Source organism: Protobothrops mucrosquamatus, unplaced genomic scaffold, assembly GCF_001527695.2.
Source record: "Protobothrops mucrosquamatus isolate PMUCROS unplaced genomic scaffold, P.Mucros_1.0 scaffold1866, whole genome shotgun sequence".
NCBI lineage: Eukaryota > Metazoa > Chordata > Lepidosauria > Squamata > Viperidae > Protobothrops > Protobothrops mucrosquamatus.
Genome location: NW_015387995.1, coordinates 84,765 through 112,466, shown reverse-complemented (window position 1 = coordinate 112,466; position 27,702 = coordinate 84,765). Strand labels below are relative to the sequence as shown.

Below are 27,702 nucleotides of genomic sequence, written 5' to 3'. Positions count from 1 at the left end.
GCATATGTCACATCTGTGGGCCTCCTGCGGTTTGAAGGGTAGCAACTGCATGAGCTTGCAGACTCCCCTGGGACTGTAGAAGTAATTATGGAATTCTTGAGATCTTAATCATGATAAATAATGGGAATATTGTCAAAAGTGGGACAGCACTTAAAATCCTACTTGGCTGGCTCCAGGGAAGGAAGACTAGACCATAGTCTTTGAAATTCTAGGAAATGTTATATATATGTCACTATAATATACATCTCTCTCTCTCTCTCTCTCTCACACACACACACACATACACACACTCTTACACACACCCACACCCATACCCACACACACACACACACACACATATATAGACACACACACACCTTTACATACACACACACACTTACACACACCCACACCCATACCCACACATACACACACATATATAGACACACACACACCTTTACATACACACACACATATGTATGTATGTGTGTGTGTGTGTGAATATAAAGGTACAGATAGTGTGTGTATATAAAGGTACAATTGAGCCCCAAATTTATGTTGCTAAGTGAGACATTTGTTAAGTGAGTTTGCTCTATTTTATGACTTTTCTTGCCACAGTTGTTCAGTGGAATCATTGCGTTTGTTAAGTTAGTAACCCGGTGGTTAAGTGAATCCGGCTTACCCCCATTGACTTTGCATGTCAGAAGGTCACAAAAGGGGATCACGTGATCCAGGGACATTGCGACCGTCATAAATAGGAGTCATTTGCCAAGCGTCCGAATTTTGATCATGTGACCACTTTTACCCCCCTTATGTGTATGTGTATATATCTATGTTTTCATTTTCTTTCCTCACGCTTCATTCTCTCTGCCTTTTTTATTTTTTCTTTCTCATGTTTTTCTTAGTATTAGTCTTTAATAATATATATATATTATATATATACATATATATAATAGGCAAAGCTGAATGGAAGAAGAATATAGCCCAACTGCTATGAAAAAGTAACAGGGAAGGAAAATTACAGAGAAATGAGCTGCAGGGAAATCGGATTACTTGGGTTAATTAGAATGTAGCAAAGAGACTCTTTGCTTCTCAGTGACTGGTAATTAAACTGGCTGCTTCTTAACTTCGTTATCAGCTATGAAAATATTTCAGTGCCCAAATGCAGCTGGCTTGTCACATTAAGAGTGTAGGACCAGCTGGATGAATTCTAGACTTTATTATTAACCCATATTATGATGTGTAGACTACTTAAGGGGAAATTATTCCCTCCCTGGGGCGATTTGTATTTATTGAGGAAACAACGTGATGGGTTTATTTTACAAAATCCATATTGCTCACCTTGCAGACGCGGCCCACGTAGGACAGAATGGCCCTGTCGGAGGTGCTGCTCTCTTGGGAAACTTCTCGGAAAAAGAAATAGATTTTGTCATCGTCTGGATTATACGTGTCTGGGATAGGAAAGATTCCAATAAACTTCGCTCCTAAAAGAAATAAAAAATAATAGGAAGAAGGGTAACACCATTTAATTGTATTTTCTCATGCTTTAAACCCACCGAGATGTTGGCAAAACAGCTTTAAATTGACGTATTTCTTCACATCCTCTTCCTCCTAACTGAATTTTTCTCTAGAATTCAGTACTGAACATGTGCAGATAATCCTCGGCTTACCACTATTTGAAGTTACAACAGTGAAAAAAAGTGACATATGACAGGTTCCCCACAGTTATGACCATTGCATCCCTACAGTCATGTGATCAAAATTTGGGCAACCTCACTTTAATGTCTTCCTTTAATGTTATATATTAGCAGTAGCACTAGCAAAAGCCCTTAGACCAGGGGTAGGCAACCTTGGCTCTTTTATGACTTGTGGACTTCAACTCCCAGAATTCCTCAGCCAGGGTGCCTGGCTCAGGAAGTCCACAAGTCATAAAAGAGCCAAGGTTGCCTACCCCTGCCTTAGACTTATGTACCACTTCACAGTGCTTTACAGCCTTCTCTCAGCGGTTTAGAGAGTCAGCCTGTTGACCCCCAACAATCTGGGTCTTTGTTTTATCCACCTCAGAAGGACGGAAAGCTGAGTTGACCTTGAGCCCCGTCAGGATTGAACTCCTGGCTGTGGGAATGCAGAGTCAACCTGCAAACACTGCCCTCTAACCACCGTCCCTCCACGGTTCTAAAATATTATTTTAATATTGAAAATCAGGTATGATTCTCAGCACCACCAGCCTAACAAAATGGCTGGGGACCTAGGATGCGATATAGAATGTAATTATTTGCTCTACCGCACTTCATTAGAGCTTTGCTCCCTTCTGCTTCTGCTCAGTGAAAACAAAACCTATATAAATCTAAACTTGTGGTTCTAACTGGTGCTTTTACACATATATGTCTAACATACAGTTGTATGTTCTCTGAACATAGAACTGAATGGGAGACGTTGGGATCTGCCAAGTTACCTGCAGAAAAATGTCACTAAGATCCCTCTCTCTGCAGACCTGTTCATGACCACATTCAGTCAAACCACGTTCTGAAGCAACGCGTCCCACAGCAGCAGGTTAAGCCTCTTACCGTTTAGCCAGTAGTGTTCAGACATGTCTGTCCTGATGCAGTGTTGGTCTTGCGATGTGCCTAGAGATCGGCTCAGCGCCGTGTCTTTGCCAAGGAAATCCGAAGCAGTTCCAGAGTAAAGATACCCATCTGCAAACAAATATTATTTTAAGATCACGGAGCAGAGATACCGACCTTGAAACCTGTTTCTCAAAGTGGCACATCTTGGTCCTTAATTGTCAACAGCAGAAGTGTTTTGTGCATTTCCAAAACAGCCTTCTCATTATTTCCCCACGGAGATAGGACTTTGCTTTCTTTTCAGAGAAAAAAAATCACATTGGGTGGGTTTTTGTTTTTTTTTCCCCCCTAAGCAATCAATCATTTACTGTAAACTGAGTATTTTGCTGAAGAAACTGTCTCCGTGCTGCGCACGTCATAACTTTGGCCCTAGGATGGTGCAGCCTTTTTGTAGTGTCTTATACATGGTAACCTAATATTCTTTGTTCGTGAATAATGTTCAATACAGCTCAAAAGATACATAAAACCTTTGATTCATGAACTCTGGAGAAACTGTTCCAGCGTTTGGGATTCAGAAAACGCAGGGCAGCCAACCGTCTCTGGAAAGTTCACCGCCTTCCTCTTAAAGGATTCAGAAGCAGAACAGCTCCATATTTGGAATTTTCATCTGCTACTTTCAGTCAATACGAATAAAAAAGGGATATCCAGAGGTGTATGTCTATGAGATTCTGAGTCATTCAGGTCCTGGTAACTGGACTTTGTTTCCTTGAAGACGTTTCACTTCTCTTCCAAGAAGCTTCTTCAATTCTTTGGTTCGGTTCAGTTCATTCTTCGGAACTGAAGAAGCTTCTTGGATGAGGAGCAAAACGTCCTCAAGAAAAAAACAAAGCCCAGTTGCCTTTTGAAAAAGCGGTGTGGATAAAAATAAAGTTAAGATTGTGCCCATGATCTCACAACTGTATCTCCATCCCAGTTGTGGATGATAATGATAATGATAATGATAATGATAATGATAATGATAATGATAATGATGATAATAATAATAATAATAATAATAATAATAATGATTGATGATGATAATAAATATAAATAATAATAATAATAATAATAATAATAATAATAATAATAATAATAATAATAATAATAATAATAATAATAATAATAATAATAATAATAATAATAATAATACGAGAAAGAACTGGAGAAGATAACAAAATACAAAGACCTACAAATAGAAATAGAAAGTGTGGCAAAGGCAAGCAAGGGTAGTACCAATAGTAATAGGCGCCTTGGGTGCAATCCCAAAACAACTGGAGCACCACTTGAACACCATCATCGGCATTGACAAATCGCCATTAGTCAATTGCAAAAGGCGGCCTTACTAGGAACTGCTTCCATCCTGCGACAATATCTGTAATACCATCAAACATCCACATCTGCCTATCCCAGGTCCTTGGGAAGGACTCAATAGGCAGACAAAATGCCAAATCCAGTCTGAACATCTGGCTGACTGTGCAATGATCCATAATAATAATAATAATAATAATAATAATAATAATAATAATAATAATAATAATAATAATAATAATAATAATAATAATAATACTCCATTGGTGTTGGGCAGCTAATAAATTTAAAATCAAAAACAAGCAAGGGAGAGATCTATATTTATCAATGCAGTGTGGTAAATGTTACAACATTACAAAATATTTTTTTGCTGCAGCATAATTAGTTCTGATGATAGTTTTCTCTAAACCAATTGTTGCTGAAAAATCAGAACTAAACTAAAAGATCAACTTTCATAGGATCAAAAAGGCTACAAACCATAATGCCTGAGTTTAAAGGACAAAAAGAAATGTATGAATTCGTATACGGATGATTAATCTTTCACTTTTTCATATTTTGCATACCACTTTATTTGCATGTGAGCACACGACACACGTATGTTTATGTGTTTATGAAGAAAGCTTGAAAATACATCTGACGTATTTTCAAGTCTCCGGAAATTTTTTATACCTATCCAACCTTCCAAAATAATTAGGACCATATCAAGGCACTTAACAGCTCCTACACTAGACTCAAATAGTAAGATAAAAGTATTAAGACGTACAGAGAGCCAGTATGGTCTAGGACAGGGGTCCCCAATCCCCGGAGCCACTGTGGCCTTTTTGGAATTGGGCCACATGAGTGGCTGGCTGGAGCAAGCATGCACACAGCTCAACTTGCATGAGTGGTGGGCTGGTGGGCACTCACGTGTGTCGTGCCAGCCTGCCACTTGCGCAAGTTGAGTGGTGCACATGCACACCAGCCCGCCACTCCCTCAGCCCAGTTCCCTTCTCCCCCCCCCAGCTGGGCCGCCAAGCTGCAAAGATTAGGGACTGCTGGTCTAGTGGTTAAGGCATCAGACTAGAAACCAAGAGACCATGAGTTCTGGTCCTGCCTTAGGCACAAGCTAGATCAGTGATGGCAAACCTTTTAGAGACTGAGTGCCCCAAAACCGTCCCCACCCTGCCCTGCATGCTCTGCCCCCACCCCACCCCTGCCCCATCTCCGCCCCACCGCTGCCCTGCCCACCGCTTCCACGGCCTGCTGCAGATCGCTCAGATGGCCCAGTAGTGCCATGGTAGCCACGCCCTCCGCCCACACCCCACAGCATCAACTGAATGCACTGGGGTGCAAGGGTGGCAACCAGCAACCCCCTGGAGGAGAGTCACCCCCGAGCACGGCCTACGAGGAGCAGCGCAGCCAAGGACATAGCAGCTGGGCAGCGGGGACAAGACTCTGCTCTCATGCCCTTCATGTGCAGATGCTGCTGTGGGGCGCGGACAGAGGGCGTGGCTGGCATGGTGCTGCAGGACCACCTGGGCGATCTGCTGTGGCAGGCAGTGGAGGCATTGGGTGGCCCTGTGGGTAGGCGGGGTGTGAGCAGAGCGGGGGGTGGCAGGGGGTGGGGCACTCGGCCTCTAAAAAGTTCACCATCATTGCCCTAAGGTCTCCCTCCCTCAATTCCATACCTATTGAAATCTGATACACGTACAATGATTTTAGGAGGAAAATTATCCACGTAAGCAAAATTGTCTCTGCTGATTTTTACACACGTCTGATCTTAACTTATTAAAACATTTCTTGGCTGGCATTTGTGGATAATTTCATTTTCCATAGTCATCTAATGGTAAAACAAGCCATTTTTATCCAGGATAAATTTACAAAATTAACGCTTTAATCATCCAGTCTGAGTAAATGGGTTGAGAGGAAGAGAAATTGCACTTGGAGGGAATAATCAAGAGCCTCGGTGAGAGAGAGAGAGAGGTGAATAGTTTGCAGAAGAAAAATGCACAAAAGAATGCATAGAAACGAGAGAAGGAAGGAATGTTTGCAACAACAGAAATTAAGGAGAGGTGGATTCAACAGCATGGAAGTAAACTAGAGCGGGATTTATTTTCCTTCTCTCCTGTTTTTCCCACTTATTACTCCCTTCTCCCCCCTCCTGCTTCTTGCATATTGTTGCTTACCCTAAAGAAACACTACTATGGGTGTGTACGTGTGCATTGTTGATGCTACAATATCAACCTTCTTCAAATTGATTTCCTGCAGATGTTTGGATGACAGCTTGGAGATCAACCAAAATATCTGGAGGGCATCAGATCAGGTTGGGTGTTCAGAGGCGGTTTGTGCAACTTATATTTGAAGCATCAAGAAGGAGTTCTAGTTTCCTGGACTTTCTTAACATGCTTTATCTTTTTCTATCAGTGGCTGTGGATGATGGGAAGGAAGATAGGAAGGAAGAAGAAAAGTAGAACATCAGGGTCCAGAAGAAGCTACTTCAGCAAGATAAAACAAGGAACTATTGTCCAACCTAGTGGTTTCCAGGGGATTTATAATAGTAATAATAAAATTGGAAGGGACCTTGGAGGTCTTCTAGTCCAACCCCCTGCTCAGGCAGGAAACCCTGCACCATTTCGGACAAATGGCTGTCCAGTCTCTTCTTAAAAACTTCCAGTGTTGGAGCATTCACCGCTTCTGGAGGCAGGTTGTTCCACTGGTTAATTGTTCTAATTGTTCTTATTTCAATAAATTATATCTTGCATGAATGGAATGGAAGGGTAGGGAAGGGAAGGGAAGGGAAGGGAAGGGAAGGGAAGAAGGGAAGAAGGGAAGGGTAGGGAAGGGAAGGGAAGGGAAGAAGGGAAGGGAAGAAGGGAAGGGAAGATATATACAACAATGATTTTCTTCCTATCCATGGTGCTTGAACAAGTCCAATTTTCTTTTTCTTTCTCTCTCTCTCTCTCTTTCTTTCCTTCTTTCTTTCTTTCTTTCTTTCTTTCTTTCTTTCTTTCTTTCTTTCTTTCTTTCTTTCTTTCTTTCTTTCTTTCTTTCTTTTTTTCCTTTCTTTCTTTCTTTCTTTCTTTCTTTCTTCTTGCAATAACAAAAACACATTCTAGCAAGTAAAAATCCATAAAGAAGAATGAATAGCATAATGAAAGTCTGGCCTATTGACAGACAGACTAAATGATGGATAAGTCAAAGGGCTAAAAGAAGCAACCCATCCCTGTTTTAACTTTTGATGACAAGGTCCTTTCAACACCAGCCTTCTCCTTTGTTCTCCCGCACGGTCTGTTATTTTGTGTAGACCACTTGGGAAAAGGTTGTGATTAAAAAGTAAACTTCAAATAGAGGGAAAAGCATCAGCATCAAAAAGTGCTACGTCTGACATGTGAGAGTCAGCTTTTGAAAAAGAGAATCCGGTCAAGGAAGGATTCGTATTATATGGTTTAATTTGGCATCATTCAATTATTGTTTGCCCTTTTTCAAGAGGAGTTCTCACAATAAACATCCACATGGAAAGAAATTGTGAAAGTTCTCCAGAAAAGTGAAAAGCTTTTGAAAGAGGAATTTCTTTGTGTTGTTGTTTTTTTTCCTGACACTTCTGTGGTCTGTCTCTCCACATATAAAAAACCTGAAGATTAAGGGCTTGGTTTATATTTTACCATGGCTGCAGGGAGTCTACTTTAAGCGGCAGTAGCTCTGACTGGGGTGGGAAGCTCCTCTACAGCTTTCGTGGAAAGCATGAGAGGTTCCCAATCCAGATGTTTGTGGTGATGTACGGAAAGCTTTGCAGGCCACAGTAGGAGCACTCTACCATCTTAAAACAGTTTATTATAGGATGGCATGCGGAGGCCTTTAATTTGAGTTGGCCCTGGATAAGGAGTGCCAGGGTCAAGCTAAAGTCACAAACAACCTATATCTAAATCACAATATAGAACGAGTGTTTTCCAATCCAGATCTCCACTGCTTCTTGAATTAAAACTGGAGAGTTCAATTGAGTTAGAAATAAGTCCTGAATTGGAGAGACATAGTGAGAAGACATCCATCTCTTTGTAAGCCTCTCCTCCTCCTCCTCCTCCTCCTCCTCCTCCTCCTCCTATTCTTTGCCCTTCTGGTGGACTCGACCATTGTTAATTGATATTGTTGTAGTGATCTAATTAGATCTGTACTGATCTAATGCACTGTCACAAATTCAGATTCCTTGCCTTGGCCAGGCAATCCAAAGGTGCCAACTGTGTCCCAAATATGGGAAAAGAGGTGAATGTTACACCTACAGGGGTCCTTTCAGAGGGTGACTAGAAAAACCAGGATTTATTGATTATGATTTGCAAATCATCAGTATTGTGGCCACTATCAGCAAGAAACTAGAGCCCAATGGTTAATGACCTAATGGGCAAATTGTGTATCTCTAAGAGACACGATGTCCTAACTGCAAAATAATCAGCTTTAAGGATGCTCATGCAATCCTTAATTCTTCTTTAAATGGCTATCTAGGTAGCTAGCTGGCTTTGGATTAATGGTATATAACCAGGCTTGCCTAATAAAAGTTAAATTGAAATATATAAACAGGTCTGGTTGCTTCTGACAAGCTCTTAATGTGATTTTGTTTACCAGATCCTGCTATAATCTGTTCTGTTGCGAGGAGATATATTATTATGTGTACATCCAGGGTGCAGCTTACAAGATATGATTCAATTCAATTCCACCCGGTGACCCATAAATTTCCTCCATGCACAATTTTGTTTTGAAGCTTGATTAGTGGATTTCTAACAGTTTTAAGACCAGAGAAAAGTGATTATATTTAATTGGCAAAGACTCATTCTCAGATAAGGGGATTTTCAGTTCAGTTTTCCGAATCTCTAGTATTAGAAACATACTTTAGGAAGTAAGTGAATCAGAACTTAGCTTTATAGATTCAACTTTAGTTATCTTAAGCTTCCACTAATTCAACTCTTTAAAATGTCATCTGCCCTGTGACATTTCCAAAGAGGACAAGATATCTTGAGAAATTTGCTATCTACTGGAATCTCATCAAGAAAAGAAAGCTAGAGATTCTACCAATAATCATTTTTTAAAAAAATCTTGTACTACTACTTTGAAAAAGTAAGGCATTTCAAGATAGACAATCCCTACTGTTTTGGGTTCTTTCTTTCTTTATTTATTTTTTTAAAAAAATAATGGATGACTTAGACCTTAGGAAGGTCAAGATTCAGAATTATCCACCTCATTATCAGAGAATAAAGGGCAGATATTTATCATATTCTCTTTTTGAACTGTGACCAATCCTTCAAAGAAACAGACTATAACATCTCTTCTGCCATAAATTAAACAGGGAAAAAATGTCAGGTACAGTTCTTTTTATCTTACAACAAGATATTATAACTTGATGGACAAGTTAAATGAAACTGGGCCAAAAAAAAAAAAAAAGTAGGAAAGGAGCAGTGTGTCAAAGGAAATTCTTGCTAGCATTGAAGTGAAGAGATTAGTCTAGCATTCCAGGATGGCAGATATTTGACTCCACCAAATATGATTCTAAGGCAGGAAGAAGACAGAGCGATATTGTGCTTTGACATAGTGCTTTAGGCTAGGATTTTAGCAATACAATAAGGGCAGGCTTTTCTTCCACATGAAATGCACTTAGCACAGAGACTGAAGAGTACAAATACAGCCATGTATAAATACAAGCTAGGGTTTGGCCAGAGAGTTCTCGGACTTGCATTTTTTTTCTGCAAATTTCTCTGATTTTCATCGGAATAGCCGCGCTTCTCTAGTTTTGCAGTGTAGTTCTCTGATTAAAAACAAACAAACACACCAACAGTCATACATGGGGCACAGCCCAGACAAAAATGTATAGATTCGTCAATATAGACAAATCGGTATTGAAACCTGAGCCATAGTAGACACTCAGACAGGCTTTTAAAGAAGTTAAACAGACACAAAAAAATGAGGCAAAACACATCGTGTGAAATGGAAAGATTCGGCCATTCCTAATTGAAGGGCTGGGTAAATTCATCTCATATTTTTTTTTTAAGCATAACGTATCTGCAGGCAGATCCCTGAATTTCGATTCTTTCCAAACCTTGTAGTCTTAAGATCCCTTTCCCTGGAGTTTCTCAGAAGCTAATCTACAACACTATGGTTGAAAAAGCTTTGTTCCATCATTGATCAATAGTCTTAGATGTTGTTCTTCAGGATGTGACTTTAAGGCTAGAAAGAAGGTCAGTTTTAGAATTAATGCCCTCACGGTCCAATTCTTAATATTACATTCTGGTAGAACAGTGATGGCGAACCTTTTAGAGACTGAGTGCCCAAACTGCAACCCAAAACCCACTTATGCATCGTCGAGTGCTGGGTGGGTGTGGCCCATTGGCTGGGTGTGACCAATTGGGTGGGCGTGGCCAATTGGGTGGGCATGGCTGCAGTGGTAACGGCAGACTGGGTGGGACTAAAGAGTTCAATCAATCAATTCCAACTTTGCAAGAACTTTTTTTTCCCGCGAGAAGTTGAAATTGACTGATTGAACCTTTTTTTTTTTTTGCACATGGCGGCGGAGGCCTAAAGTGAAAAGGTTTTATAAAACCCAGCTGAAGGCCTAGGACTGGGGCGACGACACACATGCCCACAGAGAGGCCTCTGAGTGCCGCTTCTGGCACCCGTGCCATAGGTTCGCCACCACTGTGGTAGAACATAACAAACCAATTGCATTTCTGTTGCTAGGCTTAAGCAACAGATTTCATACACTTCAATTGTGTTAATCTCTGAACTTGAATGGTGCAGTTTTCCTATGCCTACATGAATAATCTTAATCAGCCATTTATAATAATCTCCTTAAAATAGAGTTTATTTTAAAACAATTAATATTTGTTTACATGCAATCTAGATTGTCAGATGGCCGTACATTTTAAAATCTTAACATTTGCAATGGAAGCTAAGAGTCTCTCTCTCTCTCTCTCTCTCTCTCTCTCTCTCTCTCTCTCTCTCTCTCTCTCTCTCTCTCTCTCTCTCTCTCTCTCTCTCTCNATACTTTAGGAAGTAAGTGAATCAGAACTTAGCTTTATAGATTCAACTTTAGTTATCTTAAGCTTCCACTAATTCAACTCTTTAAAATGTCATCTGCCCTGTGACATTTCCAAAGAGGACAAGATATCTTGAGAAATTTGCTATCTACTGGAATCTCATCAAGAAAAGAAAGCTAGAGATTCTACCAATAATCATTTTTAAAAAAAATCCTGTACTACTACTTTGAAAAAGTAAGGCATTTCAAGATAGACAATCCCTACTGTTTTGGGTTCTTTCTTTCTTTATTTATTTTTTTAAAAAAATAATGGATGACTTAGACCTTAGGAAGGTCAAGATTCAGAATTATCCACCTCATTATCAGAGAATAAAGGGCAGATATTTATCATATTCTCTTTTTGAACTGTGACCAATCCTTCAAAGAAACAGACTATAACATCTCTTCTGCCATAAATTAAACAGGGGGAAAAAAGTCAGGTACAGTCCTTTTTATCTTACAACAAGATATTATAACTTGATGGACAAGTTAAATGAAACTGGGCCAAAAAAAAAAAAAAAAGTAGGAAAGGAGCAGTGTGTCAAAGGAAATTCTTGCTAGCGTTGAAGTGAAAGAGATTAGTCTAGCATTCCAGGATGGCAGATATTTGACTCCACCAAATATGATTCTAAGGCAGGAAGAAGACAGAGCGATATTGTGCTTTGACATAGTGCTTTAGGCTAGGATTTTAGCAATACAATAAGGGCAGGCTTTTCTTCCACATGAAATGCACTTAGCACAGAGACTGAAGAGTACAAATACAGCCATGTATAAATACAAGCTAGGGTTTGGCCAGAGAGTTCTCGGACTTGCATTTTTTTTCTGCAAATTTCTCTGATTTTCATCGGAATAGCCGCGCTTCTCTAGTTTTGCAGTGTAGTTCTCTGATTAAAAACAAACAAACACACCAACAGTCATACATGGGGCACAGCCCAGACAAAAATGTATAGATTTGTCAATATAGACAAATCGGTATTGAAACCTGAGCCATAGTAGACACTCAGACAGGCTTTTAAAGAAGTTAAACAGACACAAAAAAATGAGGCAAAACACATCGTGTGAAATGGAAAGATTCGGCCATTCCTAATTGAAGGGCTGGGTAAATTCATCTCATATTTTTTTAAGCATAACAAATCTGCAGGCAGATCCCTGAATTTCGATTCTTTCCAAACCTTGTAGTCTTAAGAACCCTTTCCCTGGAGTTTCTCAGAAGCTAATCTACAACACTATGGTTGAAAAAGCTTTGTTCCATCATTGATCAATAGTCTTAGATGTTGTTCTTCAGGATGTGACTTTAAGGCTAGAAAGAAGGTCAGTTTTAGAATTAATGCCCTCACGGTTCAATTCTTAATATTACATTCTGGTAGAACAGTGATGGCGAACCTTTTAGAGACTGAGTGCCCAAACTGCAACCCAAAACCCACTTATGCATCGTCGAGTGCTGGGTGGGTGTGGCCCATTGGCTGGGTGTGACCAATTGGGTGGGCGTGGCCAATTGGGTGGGCATCGCTGCAGTGGTAACGGCAGACTGGATGGGACTAAAGAGTTCAATCAATCAATTCCAACTTTGCAAGAACTTTTTTTTCCCGCGAGAAGTTGAAATTGACTGATTGAATCTTTTTTTTTTTTGCACACGGCGGCAGAGGCCTAAAGCGAAAAGGTTTTATAAAACCCAGCTGAAGGCCTAGGACTGGGGTGACGACGCACGTGCCCACAGAGAGGCCTCTGAGTGCCGCTTCTGGCACCCGTGCCATAGGTTCGCCACCACTGTGGTAGAACATAACAAACCAATTGCATTTCCGTTGCTAGGCTTAAGCAACTGATTTCATACTCTTCAACTGTGTTAATCTCTGAATTTGAATGGTGCAGTTTTCCTATGCCTACATGAATAATCTTAATCAGCCATTTATAATAATCTCCTTAAAATAGAGTTTATTTTAAAACAATTAATATTTGTTTATATGCAGTCTAGATTGTCAGATGGCCATACGTTTTAAAATCTTAATATTTGCAATGGAAGCTAAGAGTCTCTCTCTCTCTCTCTCTCTCTCTCTCTCTCTCTCTCTCTCTCTCTCTCTCTCTCTCTCTCTCTCTCTCTCTCTCTCCTCCAAGTCCTTTTAGATAGTACAAACCTTTGTTCTATGCATGGATATTTATTTGTTAATTGGTGAGGTTTATGCCCAGCTTTTTTAGGAGCTCAAGATGGCTTCAGTGATAGAAATTGGCAGGCAGAGCATAGCAAGATGTATTTTCCAAGATAATTCAAGAGATCAGCCAAGCAGGTGTTTTCGCAAGCTGCCCTAGAAACTAGAAAAATCTACTGAGCTTGCAAATGTTTTCTAGCTAAGGAAAGCATCTGCTCTTCTGATTATTTTTACATGCAATGCAATGAAAGGCGTCTGCTGCTCACTCATGAAGCTTCTCAGGAATATGAATTACTAAACACATCTGTGAGGCCGTACCAGGAAACACTGGCCTTGCTCCAAAGTTTTCACTTAATCATAACTAAACAGTATCATTTTACTGTAACAAAAATGATACGATGTTTTATTGATTATAATGTATGGACCCACCAGAAGGAAGGCTTTCTTAGTTCCAGCCCTGCAAGGTAGGACATGCTTCCAGAACTTTCCTTCCACCTCTGCCCCTAATATATTTCCAAGGAAGATATCTTGCTCCCATAATGTACACTGATTCAATAATGGTCAATCTGAGCAGGTAAGCATCTTGATCTGAAAGAAGGAGCTTCTGGAGAACGTAGACCTCTGCTCCAGGACTTGCCTTATTTTTTCCCAGTTTGACCAGTTTAGCAAAGACTAACGGTGGCCAATCCAGTCTAGTTATTAAGAGATCCAGCGGAAAGGAATAAAAAAAAAAGCAACACATTTTGAAAGAAAAGAAAAACTAGAAGAAAACCTCAAAAAATTATCAATCTTAGCCAAATGAATGAAAAAAAAAAATCACCTCTGAGTTCTTACCTGCCATGACAGATGCAAAAGGCTGCTGAGGGTCAAAGGGACATTTCAGTCTGCCAGATTCCAAGTTGTGAGAATTAAATCTGAACGTGACATCCTGCATAGAAAGAAGACACGTCCATTAGTTCAATGCTTCAGGTGGGAGGCAGTCTGTATTTAAAGAGAGTCAGTTGTTATACTGTTGAATTAGGACTGAGAAGATCCAGAGTCTGAGGAGACCCAGGAAACACCTCAGCCATGGAGGTTCTGGAGCTGATTTGGTTCCCGGCCCTACTTTTTTTCTCTGTTGGGAGAGAATATTGAAGGAAAGAGTGTTATGTACTTCCTCTTGGAGTTAAAGCCAGATAAAGAAGAGAAGAAGAAGTAAAGTAGATTATGAGTTTCAATCTGCTTTACAGATGTCTGTAACTAATGTAGAGTTTGCATGCAGAGCTCTGTTTGAAGAAGCTCAATTCCTAAGAGCCTTTGTTCAAATGCTCTTCACCCTTCCCTGAGTTGACACAAAGCTCTACAGATACATTTGCTGTCTCCACCACTGATTTTTCCTGTCAGAAAAAAAGAGAATATTCTCTTTTAACACTGGTACAGCTGAGGATGGGCCAGGAAAGAGCTGAATAGAATATTCTAGCAAGGTGGCTGAGAAAAAAAAATTGCCAATTGGGTGCAAGTGGAGACATGATTAATTTGGTCCGCGTACACCTCCATTGACTACACTGATATAATTATAACCAAACACATAATTATATGTATTTTAGACCAAAGCTAGCCTAGTTAGCACTTCCCTTGCCTATATTCTGGCTACATAAAGACAGTTTGCCTCAGTCATAACCTACCTGTCCAGCAGTGACAGAGTAAAAGAAATGCCGCAAAAGAAAACAGGCTTTTAAAAGCAACCCAGAAAAGTATTTTCAGTTTTGTAGAAAGGACGGAGGGTGCCAGAGCAATTCAGTTACGCTTCAATGCAGAACTGAGCCGAGTTACGCAACCTAACAACCGCCAGCAAATGTTTGGAGCTCCGGTTCTTCTCGTTTCCAATTGGCCCAACTCATTTATAATGCATTCGGTCCAAATTAATCATTTTAAATGGTGCCCTTCCCAGGTCAGCGCATAAAGAAGAACTGGGAAGGAAAAGAAACAAAGGGCTATGAACGGCGTTTTCCCTCTGGAATCTCCATGATCCAAAATGGCATCTCTTTAATGCTGAGCAGAACAAAGATCAGAGAAGAGCCTTTGGTTGTGGATGGCTACAACTCTCCCAGAATTATGCCCTCTTAGAGAGCTATCAGCTGGCCAGTTTTCTCTGGGAAACTTAACAAAATGAACAGGACAGTGACAGCTTCTAATCCTTCTGCACTTACATCGGTGTGTTTATTATAGGTATGGCCAAGAGACTTCTATGGAATTTAGATTAAATTTGGCATGAACTTTAGTGGCAGCCAGCCTAGACTCGTAATCTCATCGTGCAAAAATATGCGAACTTCTTGGAAAAGGATTTAGAAAGCTTAAAATCAGGTCGAGAAGGAATCTGCTCTCCAGCCAGACATTTATTTTTTCTACAGAACGTTATCGGCAGGTAGCCCTGAGGCTGACCAGTAGGTAGGGAGGGAAGAACGGGCGGCATCGAGATTAGAGTCTAGACACCGCCAAGAAATTGTGGTCATATTTCTTGATAATTAACAAAATTAATATAGCGGTTACCTAGCCTTTCCAAGATACAGAACAAAACAGAAAAAAAAGTGGTGCTACTGTAGGTTTTCTTTATTTATGCAGAGGAAAAAAAATACAGTTCTAAGACAACAGAGATAAAGTATTTCTACTTTGCTTTCCGTTTTGGTTTAGTCGCAGTGTTTCTCAACCTTGGCAACTTTACGATGTGTGGACTTCAACTCCCAGAATTCTCCAGTTAGCGTTGCTAGCTGGAGAATTTTGGGAGTTGAAGTCCACACATCATAAAGTTGCCAAGGTTGAGAAACACTGGATGATGACCAAATGTTTCAGTTTCACAGCAGATGTTTAGTAACAATTTTCCTCCTCCTCCTCCTCCTCCTCCTCCTCCTCCTCCTCCTCCTCTTCCTCTTCCTCTTCCTCTTCCTCCTCTATCTCCATCTCCATCTCTATAACTATTGAATATGTACTTTGCAATTCTAATTTCACCTCTCATCTATAATGCTGAGAGATGGACAATATACACAGAGTGGCTTCAAGGAGAAACTTCGCTCAGCAGGCATCAAAAGTAGAATGATCCAGCTTCAGACCGAAGAATCTGCCCAGAGCCTATTCAGAAAGGATTCGGCATTTCCCTTTCATTTATAACCACCCCCTGCTAGCCGAAGGTCCTGTAAGGCATCCAGGCTAAAATGTGCTCTTGAGGCTATTAATCATCTGATAAAAGCAAGTCTGTACCGAACCACATTAATCACCTCATCTGAGCCAGAGGTTTGCCAACATACCAATATTCAAAGATGTGAGAACATGAGTTCTTACATGATTTGGTAAAAACGTCACACCCGCCTGGTTGTCAGCAGTGGCTGTCAGATCATTTTTATAAGGCCTTAGATTCTCTCTCGCTCTCGCCCTCTTTTTTAAATTTTCCACGGAAATGATGGATGCGAGGAAAAGTCATGGCCCATTTGGGGAAGGATTAAATTACCTCTTTGTGTGTTCCAAGCTCAATGTAGCCACAGACTGGGTGAAAAGCTCCTGTACCGCAGACATAAACATGAGTCTTGTTGTAGGGCTGAAGGACTCTGATAAAGTTGGCACATTCTGTCTATTGTGAAAAGAAGCACAGACCATATCAACTATTATTAACCTCCAGAGGACAGTTCAATATGCCATACAATGCTAAGGGAAGATACAAAGGACCCTGAGCAAATTGCATTTATCTTGTAAGATTACCAGCTTGTGAATAGAGTTCATTATATTTAAAAATAACCGTTGCTCTCACACCCTGCTTGGAGTTTTTTGTGTCGCCTGAATCAATAAAGCATTGCTACTCTCCCGAGAAAGGAGACTCACAAGGGGATGGAAAGGATAATGAAAACTGGTGCACCTCTTTGAACACCCACTTGCTTATTGTACCCATGAAAGCTCAAACAATGGGCCTGCTTGTGAATTATAACAAGGTCAAACCGAACTGGCAGGAAGATGGACACACGTAGCAAGATGTGATAGGAACAGACAATGGCAGGAAAAAACGGATATTAAGCAGCTTCATCTCAGAAGACTTACAAACATATTGATTGCTCATCGGATTGGTTTTGATGTTTGAATTTAGCAGATTTATTTTTTTTTTCATTCCCCACCTTCTCGAATTAAAAGTTCTCTAGAGTAGGTTTCTGATTACCCTGTGGGAACTAACCATTCCTTTATGCCATCTCCGGAGGCGCTCTCTTTAAATCAACCACAAAGGACAGCAAAAACTGGGCTCTTTGCTGTCATATCAATTTGGAAGTCTTCCCTTCTTCGTGTCCTGTGCTCAGGTCTTGCTCAAGTTCGGCAGAAATCAAAAGAGTTGAGGAACAGACTGTGCCTGAAGTCAACTCCTGTTGACTTCAGAGGACTGATGGTGGAAACTGGGGATCTGCTTACTGCAGATTATTCTCTAATGCAGGCTGCCCTTTCGCTTTAAGCCAGTGTTTGTCACACAGCAGCGTCTGAGCGTGTCTGCGTGATTATTGTCCTCAAAACTCATCCCGTAGCCTTCCCCAACATCTGCTGGGTCAGATCCCTGATTAAAAATATTTGTTAGAAGGAGAATACAAAGGAAGCCTGCCTTATCACAGATTTCCCTCCTATTCATTAATCACACTGGGGGCATTTCCAGGCAGAGCAGCATACAGCAACTACCATTACTACTTTTTTCTTTTAATAACTTTCATTTGAATTTTGGATGTATTTCACAGCCCGCCGTGCAGCAAATCCCTTATTCTGCAAGAAATATGGATAGAGATACCAGGATTTTTTGGAACCAGAAAACTTCTCTTCGTGATCCGAACTTTTTGACTTATCCTTCTGTTTTCTCAAGTACAGCCAACTTGGTCAGAAATGGCAGAGCCACACAGCAGAAGCACCAGCAAGTCGGGCAGAATTCATTTTTACAACTCATTTATCCACAATCCTTCTGGAGTGGCCGGCAACAGGAAACATCCCTGAACCCCACATTTTAAGTGTCGCTGGTCTCAGTAGAAATCAAGGCCTTCCAAAAGCAGGACTTTTACAAGTCAAAGCTGCAAAGGGCACATTGTAAAAGCAGGTCACATGGAAACTTGGAAGAAAGTCCAGGCAGATGGATCCATGTCGTAGTGGGTGGAGTGGCCAGAACTGGCTGGATAGTGTTTTACTAGCCCAGGGGTAGACAACCTTGGCTCTTTTATGACTCGTAGACTTCAACTCCCAGAATTCCTGAGCCAGCGTAGCTGGCTCAGGAATTCTGGGAGTTGAAGTCCACGAGTCATAAAAGAGCCAAGGTTGCCTACCCCTGTACTAGCCAGACAAAAACCCCATGATTAGCTGAGCAGGATGGGGCATATCAGCATGGCTTGGTAGCGGAGGAAGTCTCTGTGAAACACAGACCGCTCTTTGGCTGCCCGTTGCTTGCTCGTTCCAAAGGATGTGGTCTAGAAGGGATGCTGAGGCCCAAGGAGAAAAAGATTGCTGCAACCCTCATCTGGCTAGGTCTACAAGGGTGAACTAAAAAAATGTCACTACAGGAAAGGGGAGAGGGAAGGCATGCTCCACCACTATTCCTGGATCTTGAGACGATCTGAAGTTTCCTGCAATCTAGGAATAAAATGGCACCTGTAGATGTGAGGGAAAGTTCATCTCAACCATCTGCCATGAGAAGGGATGGAGGGAGAGGGAGAGGGGGAGAGGGGGAGAGGGAGAGGGAGAGAGAGAGAGAGAGAGAGAGAGAGAGAGAGAGAGAGAGAGAGAGAGAGAGAGAGAGAGAGAGAGAGAGAGAGAGAGGACATAGTTCAGACAGAACAGGAAGAGAGTGGCATTCAGGCACTGCATCAAACAAATACATCATAATGAAAATTTGTCTACAGTGAATTCTCAACAGCTAGATTGGCCTCAAAGGGAGGACAATCGGCTGGAAAATCAATTTAAGTCACTTATGGTGTGGGAGTCTGAGAAAAGATCTGGCAGTTGATGTTACTGAAGATGTTTCAATATTGACTTTGAAGAGGGACAATATAGGCTGAAAAAAAGGGGGAAAAAATACGTCCAGGTGATGTATGAGAAGAAGCAGGTTTCGGCTTTTTCAATTCCATCTTCCTTTCTCTCTTTCTGATCATTCTAAAGTGGCCTCTTGCAGCAAATTACATCTTCATAACGTTTCCACTACAATATTCCACATATTGTAATGTCATTAGGGGATTAACGACGAAAGAGGGTTTTTTTAGCAAAAAGAAACAAAATTCAGAATACAAGAAGGAAACATAAAAGAGAAAGGAGAGTGAAATGAAATAATTCAAGTTTCAAAAAAAAAAAGCATTCTGATCCTTCTTCAATATGCATTGGTCAGCCTGCGCCCAAAACCTTGTGTCTAATTCTGGACATCACATTTTAGGAAGGCCATGGATGAACTGCAGCTTGATCAGAGATTTCATTCCAAAGAATGGAAGGGTTGAATGTAGTTGGGCTACAAAGAAGAGAAACCCACAAGAAGCCATGATAACTTTGTCTAGCATCATGTAGAAGAAGATTGGACAGGATTACTCAGATTTTTTTTCCAGAAGACAAAACAACAACAACATGGGTTTAAACCAGGAATGTCCAACCTCGGCAACTTTAAAATCTATGGACCAATGCCCAGAATTCCTCAACCAGTCTTGCTATCTGGGAATTGAAGTCCTTGAGTCTTAAAGTTGCCACGGTTGGACATTCCTGGTTTAAACCGTTAGATTCTGATTAAGGAGAGGCTGGATAGTTATTTTTGTATCTCCTGGACTAGATGAACTTAAGATCCTTTTCAAGTTATCCACTCTTATTCTGTGAAATAATAAATCTTGGAGGGAACAAAGAATATATTCAAGTGGGTTTTCCATGACAAAGGACAATAATGCTTTTTTTTTCTTCTGTCTGATTTCCATTTGCATGATTGGGCTGCCATGAGATGGCGGTGTGGGCTAACTACTCTTGGCCAAACCAACATCTGAATGCAACATCTTCTTACAGGCCCTGTCGGTGTCAGGAGCAAAGAGATTTAAAAGCATTGAAAGATGCAGAAGAAATCTTCAGCACAGCACGAATCCAAACAAAAATGGCTCCTGCTTTGACGGTGGCAACACTTTTGACTAATCGTTTTATTTATTGCTGCAGGAGAAATTAATGAGCTTCTTTTTGTGGTAAAGGACACACAGCCCTTTAAGTGCAGCCAGCAGCAAGCCCCTTCTATTTTAGGGTTTGGGGTGGTGCAAACTGGGCTGAGTAAACCATGAGTCAGATAACCCTCAGAGACGACGTTATGCCAACACCACCATGAGATCAACAGCAGAGACTTTGCTAGATCAAATAAAAGAGAAGTTAACAACCAATTTCATTTCAAGTCACCTGATTCCACCAATGTACAGATTGTAATCGTAAAACTGAGGGGGGAAAAAATAAAATATACTTACATGGGCATCTTTCCCGGCTAGTTTACATAAATCCACTTTTTCCTTTGCTGCGGGCCAAAATATCTGCAATTCATTTAGAAACGGGTCTTAGGATCAGATGATTTTGTTATTCTTGACTTAAAATATATTTATACATTCACTTCTCTATTACATCAATGCAAGCATGATACAGTATATGACTAAACCTCCACCACCCTCTGTGCAGGCCCAGACCTACATTAGGGAAGGAGCTGGCCTAAAACATGGACAGGACCCCTGGTGACCCTCCCCAGCTGAAAGATGTCATTTGACCCCCACAGCAATCCCATGAATAAAGACTAATTTTGCAAAGATTTCAGGCATGGACAAGAACGATGCGTAAGTTTTTAAAACACTGATTGTCACCGGATTTTCCTGGCTTTCACTATGCTAAAATCCTATGTGAAAGAAGGTAAAATATTTAACAAGCATTAAGCACATTCAATAAAATAAAATATGAAATCAGCAGCTACATTTAAAATTAAAATTCTTATATAAAGCCCTGCAAGCATTAAAAATGGTTTTGCCTCATGGAGAAGCATCCATTAGTTGGGTGTATTATCTATATCTCAAAACATATATAATTGCGGGGAAATGAAATGCCTGAATACCTTAAAAAATTACATTTTGTCTTCCATGTCCTCCTCCTATTTCCCACCCAACTGCCTTAGATTATTATTTTTTCCCTTTTTTTTAAAAAAAGGGTTTTATTTCATTTATTGGGTAGTTTAATTTAGGGCTTTATTTTTGAGAAAGACTAGGTCTAAGAATACTGTTCCCAGATTACATTCTATGCCTACATCAAAGCATGCCTTGATAATTAATGACTGTAAAAATAAAGATAAAAAACACTTAGAATAAACTTTGAGCTCTGTTACTCACATTCACTTATAACAATACTTAGTTGTAAATATATACAACTTTATGATGTAATCACTATTTAGGCCTACTCAAGAGTATGAATGGGGCCTGGTCCCTAAGGATGTACATTTTGCTATCGCTAGAAAAAATTGTGCCAAGTTTATTTATTTATTTATTTATTTATTTATTTATTTATTTATTTATTTAATTAATTAATTAATTACATTTATATCCTGCCCTTCTCCTTGCGGACTCAGGGCGGCTAACAATTAGATAAAATACAAAAATACAATACACCTTTAAAATTAATTAAAAAGAAATATTTAAATCTAATCTGATTAAAAATAGTTAAAACCCCTTTAAAATCCCTTTAGGCCAGTCCCACAAGCTGGAACAACCATGTCTTGAGGGCGTGGCGGAAGGAAGGGAGATCAGGGATCACCCTGATCTCTGGGGGCAGTTCGTTCCAGAGGGTGGGAGCTCCCACAGAGAAGGCCCTCCCCCTTGGGGTCGCCAGCCGGCACTGTCTGGCTGACGGCACCCTGAGGAGACCCACTCTGTGGGAGCATACATGTCGGTGAGAGGTAATCTGTGGCAGGAGGCGGTCTCGAAGGTAGCCAGGTCCGATGCCATGGAGCGCTTTAAAGATGATAGTCAACACCTTGAAGTGCACCCGGAAGGCCACCGGCAGCCAATGCAGCTCGCGCAAAAGCGGCGTAACATGGGAGCGACGAGTCCCTCCCAACACCGCCCGCGCGGCCGCATTTTGAACTAGCTGGAGCCTCCGGGTGCTCCTCAAGGGGAGCCCCATGTAGAGAGCATTACAGTAGTCCAGGCGGGAAGTGACAAGGGCATGAGTGACCGTGCATAAGGCGTCCCGGTCCAGAAAAGGCCGCAACTGGTGAATCAGGCGAACCTGATAAAAAACCTGACAGTTTATAACTGTCGTTCAATGACATAAATTTTAAATTTTGGCTTTGATTTCAACTGTATCCGTTTCATTCTTATTGTTTATGTTCTTTTTTTTCCTTCAGATTGTTGCAAACTACCTTCAAAGATGGTATAAAAACAAAAGGGCAGGGTGTGAATGATCCCAGTGCACATATCTCAGGGGCTGCCCCAAAGAAGAGGGAGTCAAGCTATTCTCCAAAGCGCCTGAAGGCAGGACAAGAAGCAACGGATGGAAACTAATCAAGGAGAGAAGCAACCTAGAACTAAGGAGAAACTTCCTGACAGTTAGAACAATTCACCAGTGGAACAACCTGCCTCCAGAAGCGGTGAATGTTCCAACACTGGAGGTTTTTAAGAAGAAACTGGACAGCCATTTGTCCAAAATGGTATAGGGTTTCCTGCCTGAGCAGGGGGTTGGACTTGATTACCTCCAAGGTCCCTTCCAACTACTACTACTACTACTACTACTACTACTACTACTACTACTACTACTACTACTACTACTACTACTACTACTAATTATTATTATTATTATTATTATTATTATTATTATTATTATTAGTATTATTGTTGTTGTTGTTGTTATTATTATTATTATTATTATTATTATTATTATTATTATTATTATTATTATTATTATTATTATTATTATTATTATTATTATTATTATTATTATTATTATTATATTCTGGAGAGAGAAAGAGAAGTTCCCTCAGAATGGGCTCTAGCACGAGTCTCAAAGCTTGGAAGAATAAAACCTTTAGTCCTGGTGACTGACTTGCACTGGATCCTGAGTTGGTTTAGCCTTTAGAAACATCAACCAAGTCATCACCCTTTTTGAAATAGGCTGATTCTCTCTTGTTCTAGATCACAGGACATAAGCTTTTGGGAGGCAGATTCAAAGTGACTGTTGGGGGATGGAAGGAGCCTTTATAATATAGTACCGTATGATCAATCCAGAAGGCTGGTGGCTTTCTTCACCAAGCGGAAACTAGATCAGTGATGGCGAACCTTTTAGAGACCGAGTGCCCAAAAACTGGCTCCGTCCCGCTTCACCCCCGCCCCCATTCCACCCCCACCCCGTCCCCCACCCCACCTGCCCACAGGGCCACTCACCGCCTCCAGGGCCCGCTGCAGTTTGCCCAGGCAGCCCAGCAGTGCCATGGTGGCCACACCCTCTGCCCGCGCCCCACAGCATCAACTGTGCGTGATGGGGTGTGAGGGCAGAGTCTTGTCTACGCTGCCTGGCTGCCATGTCCTTGGCTGCGCTGCTCCATATGGGCCACACTTGGGGGCGACTCTCCTCCCAGGGGGTTGCTGGTGAGGAGGGGATCACAGGGGGAGGGCGAGGCTGGGGCAATGGCACGTGTGCCCACAGAGAGGGCTCTGAGTGCCGCCTCTGCCATCTGTGCCATAGTTTTGCCACCACTGAACTAGATGGTCATCTGCCCAGGACAAACTGAGGCTAGATTCAATAATTCCTTCCAACTCTCATATTCTGTGGCTCTAGGATATGAAGCAGTGGCTCCTTTTACTCCTGTTTCACTGCAGGTGGCCTTTGACACCAGGAACAATATGTAACTCAGACCTCATGATCATCATGGCCATCAATAAGCTTTTCCTCTGTGGGATCCCCTGCAGGAGGAACAGGATCCTCCAGATGGAAGGGGAAACACCAGGCATTCCATAAATCTGGAGCTAATGAGCCACACGTGATGGGAGCAGTGGATATTTTCATTGGGTTGATTTACGATTCCTTTTCAAAAGGAAAGCCGAGACAGTGAGGGATGGCTCAGAATGTTCCCGTTGTATTTTTTTTTTTTAAATGACCGCGGCTTTAATACTGAGATTGTAACTCAACTTATAAGTGAGGCTGCAACTGACAATATGTAGAGCGGCACGTTTTTCCGCACAGAAAACTAGTAGCTCACCTAGTGATGGATTTACCACTGTCCACATGGGTGGAATGAAAGTGTCAGATGGCTACAGAAGAGGAGAATGGAAATCAGATGTGGGGGGTTTTTTGGGGTTTGGCTTCAAAGAGCAAGTCATGGCTTGAGTCTCTCTCCCTAATGCTGAGATTCTCCAGCTATATGTACAGGGGCTGAAATGTGCTTGAAAAATTAAGCTACTTGTATGGCTCACTCGTCTTTATTCCTTTTGACAGAGAATTCCCAGGTGAATAGATCCCCCCCCCAGTACCAATTCTAAGCCATGTTAGCCTATGACAGACAGAAATCAGAAGGCATATGGCCAGTAGCTTTATTGACTGACAAATTTTATTAAGAGGCATAGGGGTTCATGAGTTCAGCTCATCAAAGTGTATGCTTCTTAGTGAAATTGCTGGTTAACAAAGATGCTACCAGACTCCTTCTGAATCTTCATGGCTCATGGATGACTCCAATGGAAAGTACTGAACTAACTATTTTTATTGATTTGTTTATTAGGTTTATATGGCCACCCATGTTTCAAAAGTGACTCTGGGTGGCATACAACAATCAAGTAAAACAATATATAAAAATAATCATTATAAAATATAAAAACCATGATTTACATTGAAATAGGCAAACCACAAGGAACAGCAAAGAGTGAATAGCAATAGCACTTAGACTTATATACCGCTTCGTAGTGCTTTACAGCTCTCTCTAAGCTGTTTAAAGAGTCAGCACGTTGCCCCCAACAACCTGGGTCCTCATTTTTTTTTTAAAAGAAAATTTTATTGATTTTCTAGTTTTACATTTAAATATTTGAAAAGCAACGTGGCAGCTGAGTTGGTCAATAATTCGGTAACATTAACTCTAGAGATTAAAAATAAAAATAAAACTGAAACAGAGTATTATGAAATTTGGAAAAATTTATACGATTGCTAAGAGATAAGGAGGATCACTGAGATGATTATCGATTGACTAGTTGATATCATAAGGACTTCTCATTAGTACCTATATTAGGACACAACTGAAAGATATGTAAATACAACATTGACGATTGAAAGATGGTTTATCAAAAAATTTACAGATGTTATACGCACAGTTTGTTATACTCTGTCCTGTTATAGCAGTGGTTCTCAACCTTTTTAATGCCACGACCCCCAACCGGTCGTAAGTCGAGGAGTAAACCGGTCGTAAGTCGAGGAGTAAACCGGTCGTAAGTCGAGGAGTAAACCAGTCGTAAGTCGAGGAGTAAACCGGTCGTAAGTCGAGGACTAAACCGGTCGTAAGTCGAGGACTACCCAACCGGTTGTAAGTCGAGGACTTTCCCTGCCCGGGAGCGGCGCACATGCGTGGTTCCGCCCCCTGTGCCGGCCGAGGCGTAGCTGGCAAGCGGCAGAGATGGAGCAGGCCGACCACCAGCTGGCCCAGCCCAAGGGAGGTAAGGCACCCGCCAGAAAAGGGGGAAAAAAATGGCGGACAAAAAAAATGGTGGACAGCCTTGCTTGGCAACCCCCGTGAAATGGCCGATCGACCCCAAATGGGGTTGCAACCCAAAGGTTGAGAACCGCTGTGTTATAGAATGTATTTTAAGTTTCTGTTTTTCTTTCTGTAATAGTAATAGCACTGTTGAAGCCAGAGAAGTTGAATCATGTCCATTTTTGTTTTTAAAATGTACATTTAATAAAATTTGTAATAAAATAATAATAATAATTCAGTAACATACAAATATCTTTAGTACAGATCTCAAACTATTACATTAAATATTTCCTCTCTTTTCCCCTTGGTATTTACTGTCTCATATTTAAATTAATACAATTTCTTATTATATTGATTAAATAAAAATAACTTTCTTACATTTATCAATAATTTTTAGTTTATGCATATCCTAGTTGATTTAACGTTCAATCTTTTTAGACAGTATCTGGGTCCTCATTGTACTGGCCTCAGAAGGATGGGAGGCTGAGTCAACCTTGAGCCCCATCAGGATCGAACTCCAGGCAGTGAGCAGTGAGTTTGCCTGCAATGCTGCACTCTAACCACTGGGCCACCAGGGCTCTGAATTGTCCACTGAGTGATGGAGCCATTTTAGAATGTCACCGGTGCCCTGGAGCTCCAGGCCCGATAACAAAGCCAGGTTTGGGGGGGTTTCTTGGACGTTAACAAGGATGGATCTAAACTCACTTCAGGGAAGTGGAGTCAATATTCCACAAGGCAGAGAAAGCCCACCTCCTGGGACCTATCAGATGAAGTATTAATGCCACTTTACAATGCCTTAGTAAGGCCACACTTTGAATACTGCATCCAGTTTTGGTCACCACGATGTAAAAAGATGTTGAGACTCTAGAAAGAGTACAGAGAAGAGCAACAAAGATGATCAGGGGACTGGAGGCTAAAACATATAAGGAACAGCTGCTGGAATTGGGTATGTCTAGTTTAACGAAGAGAAGGATGAGGGTGGGACATGATAGCAGAGTTCCAGTATCTCAGGGGCTGCCACAAAGAAGAGGGAGTCAAGCTATTTTCCAAAGCGCCTGAAGGCAGGACAAGAAGCAACGGATGGAAACTCACCAAGGAGAGAAGCAACCTAGAACTAAGGAGAAACTTCCTGACAGTTAGAACAATTAATCAGTGGAACAAACTGTCTCCAGAAATTGTGAATGCTCCAACACTGGAAGTTTTTAAGAAGAGACTGGACTGTCTGAAATGGTATAGGGTTTCCTGCCTGAGCAGGGGGTTGGACTAGATGACCTCCAAGGTCCCTTCCAACTTTATTATTACTATTATTATAACAGATGGTATTCACAGTATTTAGCCTTCTCTAAAACAGCTTGCTCAAAATAAGGGAGTTCCCTCTAGTTATTTCTTTGCCCAGATGCACATCAATTACATCTGGCTTTCACAGGCCTTTAGCGTTGGCAGTTTGTCAACATTTTGTTGTTCTTTGATAGCAGCACATCACAGCAGACCGGGGTGAATGTCAATATCAACTCCACTATGTCTGGTGTGCTGAATCCCTGTTTACATTCCTGAGTAACAAAACATCTTAAAAAACAAGCAACAAACATGTCAGGATAAATAAATATTTTAAATGAGTCTTCCACACTGTATTTAGGGAGGACTCTTAACGAATTATACTCTGTCATTGTGATGAAATCACGGAACTGGAGAGTCATTTCGTGGAAACTATGAAGAATCTTTCCTGGCATATTGTTGTAACCAAATATCTTCCCTGATATTCAGAATAGGCATAAAAATTCCAAGTATCAGCATTGCATCATTTAGCTGGTGAGTGGCTCAGGGCTTCCCCAGGGAATTGATCAAGCTGACTGGTTCTTTTTGGAGTTAACATCTATTTTCTGGAGATTTATAAGGTACTTCTTCTTCTTCTTCTTGTGCCATATCCGTTATTGGACGTTGGCG

At 41.1% G+C, this 27,702-nt stretch overlaps 1 protein-coding gene across 1 annotated transcript; it reads right to left on the bottom strand.

Annotated features, from left to right (window-relative positions):
* Positions 1 to 1,320: 1,320 nt before the first annotated feature.
* On the bottom strand, positions 1,321 to 20,584 carry LOC107294216 (semaphorin-3D-like; the record flags this gene model as incomplete). Its single annotated transcript, XM_015823427.1, has 5 exons — positions 1,321 to 1,463; positions 2,547 to 2,675; positions 13,902 to 13,995; positions 16,549 to 16,668; positions 20,522 to 20,584. Coding segments are annotated over 5 exons (549 nt in total), but the record flags the coding sequence as incomplete, so codon positions are not given.
* Between the last annotated feature and the right edge of the window lie 7,118 nt (positions 20,585 to 27,702).